Source organism: Anguilla anguilla, chromosome 1 (assembly GCF_013347855.1).
Source record: "Anguilla anguilla isolate fAngAng1 chromosome 1, fAngAng1.pri, whole genome shotgun sequence".
In the NCBI taxonomy this organism is placed as follows: Eukaryota; Metazoa; Chordata; class Actinopteri; order Anguilliformes; family Anguillidae; genus Anguilla; species Anguilla anguilla.
Window position 1 is genome coordinate 31,638,731 of NC_049201.1, and position 20,923 is coordinate 31,659,653.

Consider the following 20,923-nt stretch of genomic DNA (forward strand, 5'->3'; position numbering starts at 1 on the left):
TTCTTGATCTGTTCCGACAGTTGAAAAAAGGTTTGTGGTGTGGGGATGGCTGGTTTAAGCAGCCACACCTGCCCTGGGTCAAGCTAATTAGACCTGGCTGTGGACTGTTTGAACATCATCTCCCTGTGCCGGAGCAGCCCCACGTTGGGCACCACTGTGGCAAACAAGCCTGCCACGGGCCACCGAAGTGGCTTTCCAAGGGTCTGTCCAGCACAGAGACACAGGGGGATGATGTTCAAACAGTCCACGAGGGTGGCAAGATGTTACAGCCAACTGAGCAGATGTAAAAACTGTCAGAGGCTCCCCTTTGTGTGTGTGGGGATGGCAGATTTAACCTGTGCGCACTGATTGCCTCACTACGCACAGGTGAAGCCACCCCTGTTCCCGGGTCCAATTAGCCTGGCCAATTATCTAATTTCTAACCAATTATCTAATTAGCCAGGTCTAATTAGCTTGACCCAGGGCAGGTGTGGCTGCTTAAACCAGCCATCCCCACACCACAAGGTTTTTCTTCAAAATTGGAAGTATTCTTCAGTTATCCACTACAGTATTCTGTGGTCTATGTGGTTGTTTGCTATTGTTGAGGTCACCAGTGCATTGTTTCTTGCTAATAATGTATCGGTTTATTTTGACACACCCAGTGTTTTGGCTAGGTCTTTGATTGATGAGGGCCTGCTTTACTGGTATTGACATTGAACAGACTCCACACCTGGACTCAACTCAAGACTTTTTGTTTGTTTTGTTATGCATGCTCTAATGATGCAAAGACACATAGCTGGTCAAGAAACAGCTCAGCAGCCAATTTTCCAATTACTTTTGCTCTCCTAAAATGGGGAAACTACATAAAAAGAGCTGTAATTCCTACAAGGATCACCTGATAAGGATGGTAATACCTTCAAATTAAAACTGACAGTTTCCACCTTTCAAATTCACTGTGCTGGAGCACAGAGTTGAAACAACAAAAATTGGGTCATTGTCCCAATACTTTTGCATTTGATTGTATAGTGCCCTCCACAGTGAAATTTGTTATTTTTTTATATATATTTAAGGCATTTGGATTATATATATATATATATATATATATATATATATATAGCATGAATGAAGCAAACAGTAAAATTACGTTGATCTACAATTAATGTATAGCCACAAAATAAAGTTATTTGGCTCAATACATTTGATTTCATTGCATTATACTTTATACAGATGTGTATGCCTTGTTACCTTAATTACTGGTGTCATTTGTTTTTGTATATTGTATTGTAATGGAGGCGTATATACACCACACATGTTTAGCCCAGGTGTGTAGCCACAGCATGGCACGTTGCGGTTTCTGTATACACCATCTCCATTTGTTGTGTGTCTTCCACATATCCAGTGGGTTTTTAGGCTACATTTGTTATAGTGTTGTATAACAAAATTAGTTTTACAAGATGAATTATTTTGTGGAGCACCTCGTTTCCTTTCTGCCTATCTCACAGTAGTAACATCACAAGCTTTGAATAGCAACGAAGTACAACAATGCCAAATGGAAAATTAATCATAAATTTGGTGTATTTTCATCAGCAAACAGAATCTGATGTTTCAATGCTGTGTACATTATCTGACATTGCCACAAACGTTTTGTTGCAAACACTGAGGAGTATGTGTAAGAAATCAAACCACCTGGAAACAACAGTTTAGAGTTGAGTTTTGATTCAACTTCCTGTATTTCCAGCTCAGAAGCTGCAGTAACTCTTCTCTTCATGTCTAGGCTACATCTTTTGTTTGCCATTTCTGATGTGTATCTTCAAAATCACCAGATGAATAGAAATTAAATGGCTTGTTCTTCAGTTTTTAGTACTTAAGATATCTGTTTTCCATTGGCTCAGCAGGGAACAAGGGAGCCAATTGCAGTGATTTAATGATGCAGTTCACATCTAGAGCAAACATATGTGTATAAACCCTTCTCTGTGTGGTGTAGCAAGCAGTAAATATAGAACAGATGTGGACCGAAAAGCTGTGCACCAGTAGGCCACACTGGGTCTATGCCACATTTGCTTCTGGTATGAATTTTTTATAATGTGTTTAAAAAAAATCTTTTTTAAACACATTTTTAAAAATAATCATTTTAAAATGTGTTTTGTTTGCAGTTTCCCTTTTTTCTGATATTGCATTTTGTCTAAATATTTGAAACCATTCAGTGTGACAAAAGTGCAATAATAGAGGAAATCAGGAAGGGGCAAATACTTTTTCAGAGCACTGTACTTAAAAGCAAAACAAAACTGCAGCAGTGGAGATAGGTGTCAAAATCTAAGAGAATCATTATGTCCCACTGTTTTCTCTTGTTTTTGTTCTGTTGCCTTTTTAAACGGAATAGGGTTTCTACTTTATTAGAATCGCCCACATTTTCCCTTCACTCTTTAGTTGAATTGTTTTACTTGTTTCTTGTGGGGGGGGGGGGGGGGGGGGGGGGGGGGGGGGGGGGGAGGCAAAACAATAATTCTAATAAGAGGAAATTATAATTATGTGACGGCTAAACATAGAGGTTGCAGTACTACAATTTAACGAAGGTTAATTTGTGTTATGGGCTAGTCACACGCTACTATGTTGCGTGGTTAATTCGTATAATCAGTTTTAACAACGTAAAACTACAAGTTCAGGGAATTTGTTTCCCCGACCAACATACGCACAACAAACAAAACAGAACAACAAACCGCAGTAAAATAACCTAATCAGGTATGTCAAGTTTCACGCTGTCATATAGCTTGGTGTCAGTGTTAAATAAAATGCGTTTCAATACTTAACTGTGATTTTTTTTTTTTTTTTTAAGGGGATGCCAGTCCTTAATTCCGTTAGGGGATTCGTGATTCAGCTCGTCAGCTGGTCCCACGGTCCGTGGCATGTGTGCAGAGACTTGGGAAACTTCTGTGAAGTCGGGGTCGCGACGGGTTCCAGTCAAGACGACTCGGCATGTGCAGAAATCTTCCACTTGGGCCCGGCCGTAAGATAGATACGGAAGACAAGTCTGAAGATACTTTTCCTCAAAAACAGCTGTCGATGGGAAGTAAACCAGCGTGGTTTATTTCGCGGGTGATGGCAGGCCAACTCAGGCAGGCTTCCAGCGAGGTGGAAGTTGGGAAGCGCAGTAAAGTCCTTAATCAAGCAAAGAGTTTACTGCAGGGTCACAGGTGGAAGGGGATAGGCACGTCGTTATGCCTTGGTTGACCAAAAAAAGTTAATGATGAACGTGACTCAGCAGAGGGTTAGTCCCGTTGTCGTTGTCATGTATAACTGTGTCTAGTTATACACTGTTGCACTGTTGATATAATAACCAAAACAAGTCTGATGACACAGTCTCCATGTGTGCAAATGCGGTGCCAATTTGCACCACCAGAGGTTTTTTTTTTTTAATTTCTTGATAGTATATGAAGCTCAACATAGCCAAACACATAGTCCATAGTGCGCATACTACGGTAATGTGACATAAACTTTCAATAACCACATTCTGATGGTAAGATGAAAAAACACAGGGCCAATTTAAAATAATTTAGGAAACATTGGGTAGCACTACTTTGGAATAAAGTTTGTTTAATTTGTGTGAGCTAACATAGCCAATATTGTTTATTGTAACCAATACTTTTAATGGCAGGCCTACATTTTGCGAGTTATATATTGCTGATTTATAGACAGTGCTTCGTATGTGTGAGTAACTTGCCATTTTTGTGTGTTGAAAACGTATACATATACATGTGTATATTTTTCATATACACATTCTTGCGCATATGAATTTGCTTAAGTGAATACATAAAACGATGATTGGTAATTACAGACAAAATACCAAATACAATTATTAAAACAAAATGAACAATACAGCTACACATGGCAACAGGGCTCTACAGTCGATAGCTTTGAGCCAGAATAAGTGTCACAAAATTGTAATAGTAATACTTTTTCCAGCAACGATGGAAACAAAGTGGTAATAGTAATAGGCTACTTACTAAGTGCTAAGTACACTTTAAATTCATTAATTGTAAATGTACTTTAGAAAATATACTTTAAATATGGTCTTGACACAAATTTAGCCTACACATTAATGGATAGCGAAGATAGTAAGACTGAAATATTTATAATTTTTAATGAATACATTAGATTGGGCAGTTCCTTTGTAGGTACATCATCCCATTCGAGCTTACTGTAGGCTATGCGGTGACTCTGCTCTGTTAAAATGTATACTGTCCTTTAAAAAATCCAGATACAGTTGTAAAGCCCTTTATCCGACCAAATGCGCTAATGCTGAATTGAAACTGGTTAATCAGCCCAATTGCAGCCTTTTTGACGTTCAAAGGTGTAGCTACACAATTCGCAACAAACACACCTGTGCCGGTGTAACAGGAAGTTCAGCCACACCACTGCATCTGAAGTTCGTCCCTTGGCTTTCCTTTCATTCTCCATTCCAGGCTCATTTGCTATTTAGATGAAGACGGAACAAAATCGAGAAACGATGTTCTGGAGACTTATGTTAGTGACAGCAGTGGCTCTCGAGCTTGGAAGTATTGTTGTATCAGCTGCAGGTACGTGCTATCACAGCTTAATGACCAACTTTCCTTCATTATTACAACATTAAGTAGAACGCTAATAGATAGGCTGGTACAGTTTGTGTTAAGTACGAGCCCGTGTAGCCTAGCTAACTAGACAGCGCAAGGTTAAGTTAAATAAATAGTAAAGTAGAGTAATATATTGAGGCAGCAGTGTAGACTAGATATTGCTGTTAAGAACAATGATCACTGAGATAACAATTGTTTTTCGTGGGGGATGAATTCTTATAGCCTATTTTTCATCATGTGCAATAGTGCTTAAGTAGCCAATAGACCTTGCTGAACATGATTACCACATATGACAATGCACAAAATAAACAGAAGCATAACAACGACTGTGGCCACGGACGATACAGATAGGTATACAACGGAGAATGTCGCGGAGAGCTCGATGACATTATGTCTGTGTAGTTTTTGAACTATCGTAAATCTGAGGATCAAATTTTAAATGTGTATATATATATATATATATATATATATATTTTTTTTTTTTTTTAAAATCAACTCGTGCAAAACACGCGGTTTGGAGAAAAAGGTCGTGCAATTGTTTGCTCGTGAGAAGATAAGATTTTTAAAGATCTCCTCTATGGGAAATCCCACTGTTTCAAACAACTTCCTAGGTCCAGTCACCTTTTTCGCGGTGGGCGGGACTTCTAAAACCAGTCTATTTTTGCGCTGTAGTGTATGCTACGTAGTTGTAATTCCCTGGCCAGGAAAGGGCACGTTATGCGGTGCGCAGTAGGTCAATCAAAACCACAAATACCAAAACCGCAAGCAACCAGTGATTAGTACTGCATTTTATATTATCAAGAAAATGCTTTGGCTGGCACGCAATATATCAGGCACTGCCAGGGATTTTAAAAATAATCTATCTTTTTACATTGCCTGTCACAAAATAAAGCTACTTGTATTTATAGCCTACAGCATTAGGGCAAATCATTCCCATTAAGATGAGAAATAGCCTGAACATAACTACGTACATGATAGATAGATAGATAGATAGATAGATAGATAGATAGATAGATGGATGGATAGATGGATAGATAGATAGATAGATAGATAGATAGATAGATAGATAGATAGATAGATAGTAATTCTATGGATAGTTTATTTTGTGTCCTTTGGCGTGCTATATAAAGTTCGAAGTGACGTGTGTGGCATTTTCTAGTTGAAAGCTAATACAACCAGTGCGTGGCAGGCATCATTTTAAAAAGAATTAAAACTTTTGAGGTCTTGTCAGTGATTCACACAGAATCAACCAATGTATGTCTGATTCATGACCTGAAGTGATCCAATGGGTGTAGCCTACTAGCAAAACATTTCCAGCTGAACTTGTTTGTAAGCTTAACAGCCCCAGAAAGTTCTGGAAAGTGGTTAAATCTTTATTCACCAGTGACAATTCTAAAAGGTTACCTCCCATTATATCACTAGACTCTGTGATTGTTATAGACAAAATGGAGATCTTGAATTGTTTCAATGAGCATTATATTTCCTCTGGTTTTTTGTTTGACTCTGTCAACACTACTACTGTGGAGAATATAAAATGTGAGTGTCAAGAGTAAAGATCGATCATACATACAGTGAAAACAACCTAAAAACTAAAGTCACACAGGCTTAGATCCCTGTTCATATGATCAAAGGTCCTTTAGTTTTTTTGCTAGCCATTTATATGAAAGGAAATAATAATAAGAATAATAATAATAATAATAAATAAATAAATAAATAAAAAGAATTATTATTATTATTATTATTATTATTATTATTATTATTATTATAGATTGTATTTTTTTCTCTGGGCATAAAACTTATTAGCATATTAAAGCTAAAATGAGAGACTAGTGTGTCTGATACATTATATGGCACTAAATATTCATTGTCTTTTTTCCTACAGTACAGTGTCCTGCACATGCCAAGTGCATGGACTGTATAAATGACAGAAACTGCATGTGGGTGAAATGTGCAAGTAAGTAACACAAATTCTCCCTTCTGTTGTAGCCTTTACTGATACTGTAATTAAGATGGAATCACGTGACACAGAGAGTGTATCTTCGAGAGAAAGCTACAAATTGAATGGCCTAATGTTTGTCCAGAAGCAAGACTGACCTTGTGATTCTGGATGAACAGATCCACTAAGTTTCATTTTAAGGTCAATTAAAGTTTGTATTATCAGTGACAGAACTGACAAATTAACTGTGAATGAAAGTAATGTCCTTAAAAATACCCTTATTTTAACACCATTTAAAATCAGATAGACTCTCAGGTAACATTTAGGATTTGGTCCCCAGACAGGATTGAAAGAAGTTTTAGCTAGTTATCAACGCATTGGTTATGTCTTATATTCACTTTATGATTTTTTTTATTCATTGCTACAGCTCTTTTTGGTATAACAAATTATATTAATGAATATAAGTGGAGTCCCGCACACTGCCTCACTTAAGAAAGTAATTTAGTAGTGATACAAAGTTTTGTTCATCTTCACCTTCATCGGGTATCACTAATACATTCTTTTTTGAGTGAGACAGTGCATAGCACATTTATATTTAATAAACCTTTTCCTGTCTGATGCACCTGTCACAGTAGGTGAGCCAAAGTCTATTTTTTACACATGTATAGACATCCATTATGATAATCAGTTTGTGTAACAAAGATTTTGTTAAATTTTACATGGTTCTGAAAAAAGGAAGGAAAAGCTTAGATTTCTCAAGACCTGGGCATTGGCAGGGATACCCCTCACACTGCCCAGATGGGACTGTAGTTGTGAGTGAGATTGAAGCTTAGTATTGGGAAGAGTCTAGAAGGTCATGGATGTTGTGGGAGCAATGAGAATCCCAGGTTTCAGCTGTCAAACAGTATCCTGTGAATTGATATATGACTTCAGTGCTTGCTGAACCTCCCACGTGTGGGTAACTGCTGGGAAGAAATTGTGCCGTCCTCATTGAGCAGCCATCTTGTTTTGTATGAGTTGGACTGTTTGGTATTTTTTTGCTATTGTAATCTGATCCCATTGTAGAAATGTATGTGCTTTTAATGGAGTCATTTTAATGGAGTCGAAACTCTGAAATCTGAAGCCTCTTTTGTGAGGCTTATTTATCCAAATAATGACTAACTGCAATAGACACATTCATGTGGAATGTGTATTTGGGAAAGCAGGAAAATTATTCCACAACTTATTAAGAGATGATCAAACTGAATTTCCGGAAAATGGTAAGATACTGAGAAAAGTATGGTATTTTTGAAGGCAATGAATACTGGAGTCGAATCAAGTATCTTATAGGATTTCTGAATACAGCATGCAGTCTTTGGGACTATTCTAGACGTAACCCTTGTGTTCTGTTTACTTATTAGCACCTGTGAAACTGTTAGCATAGGTCAAATATACCAAGGACATTATTTGGACTTTAAAACAATAGAGAAATAACATTTATGCGAAAATACTCAATATATATTTATCTCAATTCCGAACCATATACACAATATATATGGTTAATGGTTGCCATTTACCTCTGTTGGATCACATTTAACAATGAGAGTTTCATTTGTTTGTGATAAAGTTGTGATTTATATCATAAATTCACTGTAACAACTGTGAATATTTTATCTGTGGTTTAAAATGAAACATGAAAAGGTTTTTCCTTTTACAAATAGTTTTAAATGGGTCAATTTGATGACACATGGGTTAAGAAGTCACCAATAGGTTGTACCTCAGCAGCCTAAGGGCAGAACGCATCTTGCTAAGACCTAGAATGTTGGTACTGGACAGTCCAGGAGCATGGGAGAAATTATGAAGTTCAGACTTAATAGTGCTAAGTGAACAGCTTCTTCAAAAGGAGTGAGATCTACTTTTAAAAATGATTACACCCATGCACCAGACTCTCCCCAAAATGGCTGACATAACATTAACATGTTGGGTGGGACAGACTAGTTAGACCAGCTTGGAGACAAGTTGCATAGATGAAATGTTTCTCTGAGATTATCTAACAACTATCTAACAACATTCCTCATTTTATAGATGCTTCTGGAACTTCTGTGAAGTTTTGTGTGAACACCACAGACAGCCGTGCTGTTGGATGTATAGATGTTGACACCTGTGCAGGTGAGGAAGAGATGGGGATTAAAACTGATTGATAATTGTCATTGTACTCTGCTGCTGTGAGCAGTTTCCATAAAATAACAAAAATGACAGACTATAGACTATATGGAATTATATTTATTTTGGTTGGGAGACTGCTTTACCTATGGTGAATTTATATTGCACATAATCAATTTATACAGATGGTTATTTACCAGCATAATTCAGGTTAAGGGTGTTGCAGTGTTAGCCCACTGAGAATGTGTTGCACCTCATTGCCCCATATTGCACCACATCAGCCTTAGGGGGTTGCACAAACTGTTTTTTCATTCAATTAAATTTGTTCTTGAACATAAAGAACATTTGATTTATAGCATTTAATTGCTTGCATGACACAGAGAGACTTGTTAACATTAGTAATTTTATTTAATAAAAGTCCCCCCTGCTCAGCAATAGTGATTACAGCCAACCACAGCCAAGCAGTGGCAATCCACACCTTCTCTCAATATGATATTGGCCGAGATTCCATTAACTTAAATATTTTAACGTTTTATTTGTTTAAACAGTTTTTTTTTCACATCCACAGTTTGGTGGGTAATTTTGTTGTTGACTGCTGAACTCACCAAACTGTGTGAAAGAAAAAACTACTACTTGAATATATTTGCTAGTCAAATTGAAGGTTTATGTAGTCCTGGAAATTGTGATTCTTTAAAAATACCATTATAACTATGAAGTAATTATCCCTTCAATAAATCTTGTTTTCTTTACTGGTTTAGCTCCTGCAAACATATCTACAACTACAGAAAATCCTGTGACCACTACTAATACCACAGAGACTTCTGCAAGTATGTATATTTCAGTAATGACTTCTCATTTTTGATTTATCGAGCATGATTAAGAACTGTGCAATTTTCATTAGCACAGAATTTATGTATTTGTATTAGAAAATGTAGTTAAATACATATTTGAAGTATTTTAAAATATGTATACATTAAATACTTTGTACTACTTTATACTAATTTCAATTTCTATTATTATTATTATTATTATTATTATTATTATTTTCATGGAAAACCAAATACTTTCCCAAATAGTATTTAAAAATACATTCCTTTGAATAAATACTTTCCTGGGAAACCAAATACTTTTTCAAATAGTATTTAGAGCCTTTTAAAAATACATTAAAATACAAATATAATTTTAAAATATTTTAAAATATTTCTGTGATAGTCAACAGAAATGACTGAGCCAGCAACAATGTAGGCTTCATACTAATGGGGGTATCCCAAAGTACAAGTGGCCCTCGATGTGATGTCAGCGAGTTATAATACTGAGGGCACTCCAGGGGAACTACTAGGGGCTAGGGGTTGAATTTGGATTATAGGCAAGGGTAGCCTATGCTGGCAATTTTAGACAACCCATGTGCTGCCTCTAACAGTAGCCTAAATACCTGCACATGTCTTTGCATGGGGGGATGGCAAACTCAGACTTCTTGCCAGTTTATTTGTACCCATGTAATCTTTTTAAAGTTAGTGGCCTTTTACTGTATTTCCTCTTTTTTCTCTTGTCAGAGTGTTCAACAGCCAAATGTACAGTTCCATATTTTACATTTTGTAAGGTTAGAAACTGATAAAATAGAATTCAGCTGTGCATATTCACTACCAATTAACAATGGGAATCGGTACAATTGGACTGGGGCCATCAGCAGTCACTTGACCGTTCTCATCAAAATACTGTCGTCTAATAAGACAAAATGCTCAACTTTCATAGCTGATAGGTTCCTGCATATCCAGTGCTTTACGAGTCTTTCAACAGTTTGGTACAATTGCGCATGTTGCACCACTGGCCTTATGTTGTGAAAGTATTAATTCCATTAAATCAAATACTTTGTATTTGAAAATTCAGTATTTTAAATGTTTTTTAAGGTAATGTTTGAAGGTAATTGCAAATACATGCAAATTCTCCTTAAATGTATTTTCAAATACATTTTGTAGTTTAAATACTCAGTATTTTTACATTTCAAATAATTTCTAAATAAGTATTTAAAAGTAATATGCAAGTATGCATTTGACCCAGGTCTGGTTACACGGAGCAACTACTTTAGGTCTTGACTTTCATGATCTGTGTCTTGGTGTAAAATTCCGTGTAAAATATAATTTTGAAGCTTTTAAACATAAGATGACAAGGTAGTCCTGAAGTTTTGTGTCGCTTGGAGGTCCAGCTTTAGCACAACCTATCTCAGCAGTAAAGTTACCTCTGCTCTGCTCTGGCAGGGCTAGGAATGTGCAACAGGTTTGACAGACAAACAGACAAGGCAGAGAGCTGTCCTAATTGGTTAAGAATCAGGCGCATTGTAATTTGGAGTGACTGATTTCAGAGACTGGGGCAGAGACCAGATTTGTTTTAGACCTTATAATTTACTGATATCTTTCGGGAAATTTGACCAAATATTCATGCTGAAAATGCCAGGCGGGCAGCTGTGATGCTGGAACCATCAGGTCTGGCACCAACAGTCATACCACAGTCAAAGTTGCTTAGATCATACATCATTTCATTACGTCCTTTCTAATATTAGGTCAAACAACAACTAAACCTTTTCACTGTGATATTTGCACTAAGAAGCAGGTGTACCTAATAAAAGACGCATCTCTTCGGACTGTAGCTGGACAAACTACCACTATCTGCAGGGCATTCACAATCTAGGATTGCTCTTATCACTTGTATACTTCTGTGTTCCTCCAGAACTTTTATGTTACACTTTTATCTCTATCCAGCACTTATATTGCACTTGTATCATTATCTTGATGCTCATTTTCATGCCTCCTAGTTTGACATACCATAACTTTCTGACCTAGCCTATAGAAGCAGAGTTTCATTTTATATTTCACTTTAATTTAGGAGTCACAGCATGTAACAACTGCAGAAGACACATCTCTAAACTGTGGCAAGATTTTGTGCAGTAGCGTGAAGCAAAAAACTTTATGCACAGCCAAACCAATCAGCGCTCACCTGTTTTCCCTGCAGATGTCACTGTGACCACGCTTACCCCCACCCCAACCAAAAGGACATACACCTTTGACGCGGCCAGTTTCATTGGTGGAATTGTACTGGTGCTAGTACTGCAAATCCTGATCTTCTTCATCTACAAGTTCTTCAAGTTCAGAGATATCAACTACGGCACCCTCTGAGCAGACTAGAGCAAATAGACCCAGTAATTGTCCATTGTCCCAACATCTGCTCACAATTTTTGAATTGCAGCATAAGCTGATGCCTGCTGCTAGATTTTTGGACATTTATGGATGAATTGCAATACTTTATCCTCCCATTAAAAGGCATCAGTGAATTGCTCCAGGTTTAGGTTTCTGTAGAGAGCCTGTTAGGTGTGCTGCAGAGGTCTGTCAGCTATCATTTCATTTTATGGCAGTAAGCAAACACTATTTGACAATTTCATTGCTCACATTCTAGTCTATTTGCTCTTGAAGGGTCAGATTTGTGATGAAGCACCATCTGAGCTTCAGATGGTAATGAGAACTGTGTGAGGGGCAGTGGAGAGGTAGACAATGATAAACGAGCCATGCCTCACGAGACTCAACTGGACAGGCACTAAACAGAGGAGTCCCCAAAGCTCATGAGGAATTTTCATTGTTCTAGAACAGTACAGACCCATTGGGAAGCTGAATTGCTGCACTTGTGTTGTTTAATGCAGCTGAAATGCCAGGTAGAATTACACTGCACTGTGTCCTTACCTTTTTTACTAGATTGGCTACTCTTAACAAGTTACTTTTGAACATAATTGTTAAACAATTTTCTCCCTTAAGTCATGTCTTTGCATTGTAGGTATAGTGAATCGGTTTGTCTTTTATGAGAAGCTGTAATTATTGAATATTAAATTGAGTAAATATTTAAGCTTTGTCTTCCTGTATCTGGAGTCAATGGTCAATTCTTAAACTCTATAGTTTGTTTAGCTTTTTGAGGTAATGCTTTAGAATGTTTTACAGGCATGTTCCCTTTGTAATACTAAATAAAGACCCACTCCAGCAGTGGTGGTGTTTCCAATCAATGTAATACCAATGCCATCAAAGCAACAGAGCTGTTACAGTATGTAAGATTCCAGTGTCATTGCTGCTTGTGTAAAATGATTTTAATTCCTAGCCCAGGTAAATGAGTGACAAATTACTATTAACCCAAAGTGTTTAAAATCAATATTGACTCATGTTTATGATTGTCTCATGTTCTGATATTCAAAAATTGAGTGTTCCTATTCTGTTTACTTTTGAGGGTCAGATACGTTTTACAATCTGTATTGGTGAGTGAAATGAGCCAAGTTATTTCATTAAAAAGGTGAAGAAAATACTTTTCTGTGAACTGCAGGCTTGTTTCATGTTGCTCAACTCAATGAACTTGTACAAATGGACTACCTCTATAATATTAATCAGAGCTTCTGCTTAGGAGTAGAGTTATCCAATTTATTATATATCCTCCTGTAATCCAGCATAAGTATAACAACATAAAAGCTTAAGTATTTACATTTTAACATAATACAATGTCTTGGATGACAAAATGTCTTGGATGTTGCAGTAAAAATATTTTCAAAAATACTATTTTTAAAATATTATTTGCACAGAACAGGTTTCAGCATAGTAAAATGCATGGTTCCTAAAATTGGTTCTTGACTCATGTCACTTCTGTTGTCTATTTTTACAGGTATGTATTTTATTTGATGAATGTTTACTTCAGGCACAATCATAGATTAGTACTGTTGCAGATGCAAAGGGAAAGAATTCCATAGTCTTTTTAAAATTCTAATTCTGCAGTTATAGCCTTAAAGTGCTCAAATTAGCAATATGTCATTTTAGTGTTTACTCATTCTCTCCATTCCTGAGATTCTACCCCTCACCGCAATGGTTTCCATGGGTACTCATCCCACTTCCTAATCGCAGCACAGATGGAGCTAAGCAAGTTCAGGCAGTTGGGTAAGGTGGTTCCAGCTCTCCCAGTTTGGTTGGAAGTGGTAAGTCATAACTTGTCAGCGGATAGTCTGCACTTCCAATCATCTAAAGCCAGGCTTCATACTGAATGATACGCACAGCAGTTTATTGCATAAATAATACTGCAACACAATGATGAAAGGTGGAGTCTTAGGAGTGGTGTCAAATGCACAATAAAAAGAATGCCCTGTCTCTTCACCACAAGGATTTTTACCTGAATAGAGGCAGCGTTACAAATATTAAAACTTTGTTCTGTTCTGTTGTACCATTAAAACTAGTCAGTTATGCTTTTAACAATCTAAAAGGAATGTTACATAGTAAGGCCTGTTGACTCAGAGATACCGAAACAAATAAAACACATCCTTAACAAATACTGGATAGATTTTCTTTATTTTAAAAAGATTATTCACTATTAATGTTATACTTAAATTGTTCATCTAATATCCCCTTTACATCATCTGGCAGTAATTAAAAATCATTTTGATAGGAATAAATGGACAAAAATTAACACATTTCAAGCAATCCCTAAATTTAATTTGAAAATGTCTTGATGTTCAAATTTTAGAAAGATTTTATTCAGATGAAGATTAACAGATAATGATTGTGTGAAGTAGTGTAGTTGTACAGGGACTCCTCACTACACGCTGCAGTTACATTCCAAAAAAAAAACTGTTGTATGAAACAACAGAGGAGAATTTTCTCCCATAAGAATTCTTGTAAATTATAGAGGTGTAGTTTTACATCCTATTTGGGTGGATAACAACTAATTTAATACCATAAGAATAAATGGGAAAAATATTCATCCTTAAGCCAACCAGTGAACAACAGCCTAGCCTAAGCTCATGATACAGTACACTATTTCCAACACATGCCTGGACATCCAGCTGCAAGTCAAATTTCTGCCCTGCTAGAGCTGCCCCAGTCAACTGAAAGTGCTGTTATTGTGAAGTGGAAATGTATTAGAGCAACAACAGCCCAGCCAGTTGCAAGTCAGTTGCAAGACTCACTACAGAGTTCCAAACTACCTCAAAACAACATCAGCACAAGAACTGTTTGTCAAGAGCTTCATGAAATGGGTTTCCATGATCAAGCAGCCATATACAAGCCTAAGATCACCATGCGCAATGCCAAGCATTGGCTGGAGTGGAGTAAAGTACACCGCCATTGGAAGCAGTGGAAATGCGTTCTCTGGAGTGATGAATCACACTTCACTATCTGACAGTCTGATGGACTATTCTAGGTTTGGCAGAAAGCATACTACTGTAGTGGCCCGAATAGTGCCAACTGTAAAGTCTGGTGGAGGAGGAATAATGGTCTGTGGCTGTTTTTCATGGTTTTGGCGAGCCCCTTAGTTCTAGTGAAGGGAAATCTTAATGCTGCAGCATGAAATGACATTCTAGAGTATTGTGCACTTCCAACTTTGTTGCAACAGTTTGGGGAAGGCCTTTTCCTGTTTAACCATGACAATGTCCCTGTGTACAAAGCAATGTCCATAATGAAATGGTTTGCTGAATGAGTTTTATGGGGAAGAACCTGACTGGCCTGCACAGAGCATTGACCTCTACCCCATCAAACACCTTTGACTGAACTGGAATGCTGACTGGGAGCCAGGCCTTATGTCCAACATCAGTGCCTAACCTCACTAATGCTCTTGTGGCTGAATGGAAGCGAATCCCTGCAGCCACGTATCAAAATCTAATGGAAAGCCATCCCAGAAGAGCGGAGGCTGTTGCAGCAGTACAGCAAAGGGGGATCCAACTCCATATTCATGCCCATGGTTTTGGGATGAGATGTTCAACAAGTATATATGGGTGTGATGTTCAGGTGTCCGCATACTTTTAGGAATGTAGTGTATGTCAGGCAAGATGTTATTTGTAATACTTCATTGTGAGGGAGGTTTCAGCTAGGGCTTTATTCAATAATTGCTCTAATAGTGATGCACAGAGTGAAGCTTTCAAAAGCAAAGAAGCTGAAGTGTTGTCACGAAGCATTTGACACCTGCCTAGACAAACACTAACTCCTGATTGTAAAATTTAGTTTTTGAACATTAATGCTATTTCCATGTATTCTCAAAGTCCTTTCCAACTGAGCCTATTCATAAAAGGTGTTTCACAATTAAACATATAGTCATCATGATGCAGGCCACAGTGAAACTCATTGCTGATATGCACAAAGCTGACCATCACCTCATTGACCTTCTCCCACCAGTAATGCAGTAAGAACTGGTCGGCTTCTTCGGAAGCACAATGAACATTCCTTCATTAGGACGAGGACTAACAGATTAAAAAGAACCACTGATATTAGACTATATAATAGCACAATGTAACTTGATCTTGTTACTTATAACTTCAATAATTTGTTTATCTTACATTTTTAAACATTGAGATACATTTTTTCTGCTCTGTTATATCTTGCTTAGATGGTCCAGCTTGTTACCGCTGGATTGGACACTGCAGTAATATCGGGATGTGACCGCAAGTGGGGAAGCATGGAAGACTTATTCAAGGACAGGTGTCAGTTGCAAATCACGCACCTTCAATGGGCTCTGTTCAATGACAAAAGAAGTCTTACGTGAACCTTCCAATATTAACAGTATCTCTACAAAATCTAAAATGCAATTTCAAATGTCTCTCTTTGATGAAAACCCATGGATTGGAAGCGTTTGAACCACTTTTATACATTTTGGATGTTTGTGGGTGGGAAAGGAAGGAGATGATATGGAATCAGAGGTTTTGCACAAATACACAGGAATCCCATTTTTCCACATACACCCAAATAGAGGAATATGTGAGTGAAAGAGCCGCTGATCCCAAATGTGTCATAGCGGACACATCAACAGGTATTGTTTGAGCTGGGTCTCAATCCAATCGCTTCTTTTACTCATCCTTGGGTGCGTTTCACCTGCTTATTTTTTCTTCTTTCCTTGTCTCCTTTCCTAGTATGGAATGCCAAACAGGTCAAAACTATGTGAAACTGACATCTGGAATCATGCATTATCAATGTGGGCCCATTCCATTCACTTATTTTATCTGCTTCCTTCCTTTCCTTGCTCCTAGGTCCACCCATTGGAGGACACAAGGAAAGGAAGTAAGGACAAAGGAATTCAGGAAATGTGTATAAGGCAATTGGAATGTCCTTGTTCTTTCAAGCGTCAGTTTGAAGCCACGTCAATTACAGACAGGGAAGATGGGAAGATGTGGATCCTCAGGTCAATCATTATACGTCATGCACTCCAAAAATACTTCTGCAAATGATGCACTCGTGTTTCCTTGCTCAAGAATTCTTCAGGAGCTTCCTAGCTCCTAGCATCTTGAAGGAACATTCAACAGGTTTGAATTTCCTCCAAGATGGCGCACCTCGATCAATTTCTGGGTCAGTCAAGGACCTCAGAGACAAAGGAAGAATTAAATGAGTCACTAGAATGCACCCACGTTGACAATGCTTGATTCCAGGACGTCAATTTCATGTATTTTTGACCCATTTTGCCTCGCATACTAGGAAGCAAGAAAGGAAGCAAGGATGGATGAAATAAGGAAATAGAATGAGCCTTGGCTGTTGGTTGAAGACGTCACCAATTATTACGAAGCTTGGGATTTTGTGATTACGTGATTTGAAACAAGCCTCGGAGCAGCGGTGATAATATCAGTGATATGAAAGCTTGAAAGCTCGACACCATGTTGACATGAGAGTTATGCAGCGTCACTACCCCTAGACTGAAACTACCCACATCCTGGGCGATGCAGTCATGGTCAGCAATGACATGGTCCAGATTTGTTCCAAGGCCACAAGACCCATCTGTGCACTACAGCATAGTGCCTTATCCGAATGAGCCATATCCAGCAGCCCCCACAAACACTTATTTTTATTAAGGTTTTGTAGCCATGTCTAGCTCGTCGTACATTGAACAACAATACATAATTATTCTTAAATACTTTCTCACAGTAATTGCTGTATAAAACACTTCTTAATATTTTTATCTTCTTACCTTGACACATTAATCAATATGTAATTATTCTTACTTTCTCTAATTTTTATGTGTTTTCTCGACACATTAAACCACATTCTTGAACACGTTAAAACATTTTTATGCACATCATAGACTGGTTGCAGTTGGGACAAAATGATGTAAGAGCAGGACACATTCAACCAAACCGAAAGTGGCACTAAATCATTTTATGCGGTAAGTGTGCAAAGATGGATACCGGGTAAACTTATAGCAAAGAGCCCCTGCACTGCACTCCACCAGAGGGCTAAAGGGTTGATTCTGAGTGGCACATAGCAGCTCAAATTAGTCTATAGTGATATCTCTATTAGCATGAATTTGTGTACCTTTAAAATTCAATTCTGAATTTTGTTTGATATGCCTCATGGAAACAAGCTTTGTGCATGCAAAATGGAATGTCTTTTAAGTAAATTGTCTGGAAATAATACACCCACTAATTAAAAAATGAAAAGAAATGCAAAGTAACTAGTCTAAGTGGCCATAAATGAAAAGAAAAGAATTGCAATTTGCACTGAAATTTAAAAATTAGCCTGCATTAAAAAATGACAATTTACAGGTTTAAAAGATTCAGTCATTCCTGATATTACACACAGGGATCAAATCACTTGTCCTAAAAGAAATTGGAATTACATTCCTTAATCAGTTTTTCTACACACAAGCTAGAGTGTAATTTGGTCATTACCAATAAGGTCATGCTGCTACAACATTCTAATGAAAACATAGCTACTGTTCTATCCACTACAATGCAGGATCCATGGGCTTCAGTGGGCCCTTTGCCATCAGGTAGATGTCCAAGCTTCAGGGGGTGGAGCTGGGATAGGAGACTAGAGGAATCCTGTCACCAAGGTCTGGTAACAATGCCTCTGCAATCTGGGACCTGAAACAGCTGGACCCCTGTGGACACACCCACATATACAACACTCAGATACACATGTACCTGCACGCACACGTATAGAAACTAGTACAGATACTGCATGAGCACCATAAGATAAGATCTGTACTCCACTGCATTAGAAGTGAGCTCAAATACACAGTTGGTGCAGTGGAGTGATGAACATGAAACTAATGTTAGTGAACTGTAGCTGTTCAGTCCTCTGAAGTTGTATCCACTAATATATGCTTAATGAGTTATCTATGGTTGAGGGTCCTAAAGGGCACGCACCGTTTTGGGTCTCTGGATCCGTGTCTTACTGCAATTCTGGACTGTGCTGGGGTGAGTGTCTTCACTGCCAGGGTCATCCTGGTGCTCTTCTCTGACCAGGTCACAGGATGAGTGAGCTGCTGGCCAGCTACACAGTGGTGACCCTGAGACATGAATGCAGCTGACCGTGACTGACCAGTGAGCTCTGCAACCCTGGTCCTGAGGGTACAGTATGTATTCTATATTCTCTCACAGAAACCTCAGTAGTTAAGTTGGCTTAGATAAATATTTTTTTTTAAATAAGACATCCACAGAGCTTGCAGAAAGAGGCAGAGTAAAAGTATTGCTTTTCATCAAAAAAATTATAGTGGCAATGAATTTGTCATTTCAAATATTTTCACGGTCTGTAAATTGTGTTTTTGTTTATGTCTACCTGTGACATCAGATACTGGGATTACCCCCTCAATATCCTCAATATCAACAATCAATAACAGCCATAGTTTTTTCTCACTAATGAAATGGGTTGCTGGTTCGCCAGTTAATTACACCAGGTAAAGATCCCTCAAGGACAGCCAGCTATAGGCCAATTGCCTTAACATCACAACTTGTGTAAATTAATGGAAAAAATTATACTGAACAGAATGATGTAATTTTTGGAAGCCAGGTGACTGATCAGGGCTGCACAGAGTGGATTTAGAAAAGGGAGATCAACTATGGCTGCATTGGTGACAGTATGTACAGAGATAGATAAGAAAACGACAATGAAATAAGCGGTGAGTGATATATATTGTGACATTGAAAGGCTTATGATACCATGTGAATAGAATAACTTGATTAAGATGAATACAATACGCACTGGTGGATGGCTATATAGCTGGGTCATGGACTTTCTGTTTGATAGAGGCATTCAAGTAAGGGTGGGGTCAGAATTGTCAAATATATTTGATGTGGATAGTGGTACTCCCCAGGGAAGTTTAGTTAGTCTGGTATTATTCACAATAATGATATATTCAAAAATTTGGGACAGGAAATGAGAGTGGCCTTGATGGAGCAACATGGAATAGAGGGGGAATGTAAAATATGTGATGAAGAAAATGCAAGAAGCTGTTAATACTGTGGAAGACTGCACATTGATTTGGGGCTTTAGGATATCTGTAGCTAAGTCCAATTGAACACCTATCCAGTCGCGATAGGTGTTTTTTATTTTTATCTAAGGTCTCCTCATGAACCAACTTATTGCATTATTTGGACAAGATCGCAATATTTTGTGGACAAATTAAGGTCAGTTCGAGTTTGAAGTCACTGTGTATCAAGCGGTTAGTGTTCAACCAGACTTCATGCCCATATGAGGGTCTCCCTTGTCCCCCCTGCACAGTCTCTGGCTCCAATTTGTAACAAGGTGGCTTCCACAAACTGCACTTCCCAGGCTTTAAAACGCTTTTCACCAAGCCCATGGAGAGTCAATGGGTGACATCCCACTTGACTTGGTCCATATTTTTTGTACAGTCTATGATCTATACAAATGATCCTGCTAATAGCCTACAATTAAAAGCAGAATGCGCTGGCACTGTCACTATATGCAGTTAACTGCAGCTGGCATTAAACTAATTTCAAAGCAAATAGCGGAATCAGCACACTAGTATCTTAATTTAAGAGCATATGCCAGTTTTATTCATTATTATTTTTTTGTCATGATTCATCACCATGAACAATGGATACAAGAAGGTTATGGCAGGTAGCATTATTATTAGTAACATTAATAGTAATTTTATCCAAATAGCAAGATAACCAAAACAATTATGCCTGTGAAAAATCCTACATCAATGTTTAATACTCAACATATTCTGATTCACTGGTTCTGTGCAGGCTACTTTCAACTCAAGGTTTTCAGTGTAGTCAATCGATGAGTCGATCACAGCCTTATACTTGTTAGTGTGCGGGTGTGCCCATGTAAGCAGATGCACACACTGTGACGTAAAAACATGTGGTCCAAACTGGAATTAAATAAATCTTATCTTCTGTGGGGCTCAGAAAAAAATGCAATGGATTTATTTGGGTCGCCTGCCCAAATAGATTTGCCCCAAAAATGTATTTTTGGTATTTAGTCGCTTATTTCTATACTATACTTTTGTATTAATTATTTTT

The 20,923-nt window shown here is 37.8% G+C and overlaps 2 protein-coding genes across 3 annotated transcripts in view; one reads left to right on the forward strand and one right to left on the reverse strand.

Annotated features, from left to right (window-relative positions):
• Positions 1-4,343: 4,343 nt before the first annotated feature.
• Positions 4,344-12,999, forward strand: LOC118234097 (sialomucin core protein 24-like). The gene is made up of 5 exons (XM_035430422.1): positions 4,344-4,553; positions 6,469-6,540; positions 8,587-8,670; positions 9,423-9,491; positions 11,671-12,999. The coding sequence occupies exons 1-5, from the start codon at positions 4,457-4,459 to the stop codon at positions 11,832-11,834; spliced, it is 486 nt and encodes a 161-aa protein (XP_035286313.1). The 5' UTR covers positions 4,344-4,456; the 3' UTR covers positions 11,835-12,999.
• A 1,006-nt stretch (positions 13,000-14,005) lies between these two features.
• Positions 14,006-20,923, reverse strand: part of si:ch73-242m19.1 — a 93,233-nt gene continuing 86,315 nt past the window's right edge. For both annotated transcript variants that reach the window (XM_035429951.1, XM_035429941.1), the window contains exons 48-49: positions 18,800-18,942; positions 14,006-18,531 (exon numbers count right to left, since the gene is read on the reverse strand). In XM_035429951.1, the coding sequence (XP_035285842.1) occupies positions 18,436-18,531; positions 18,800-18,942 (239 nt within the window). In that variant the 3' untranslated portion in view covers positions 14,006-18,435. The remainder of the gene's footprint in view (positions 18,532-18,799; positions 18,943-20,923) is intronic.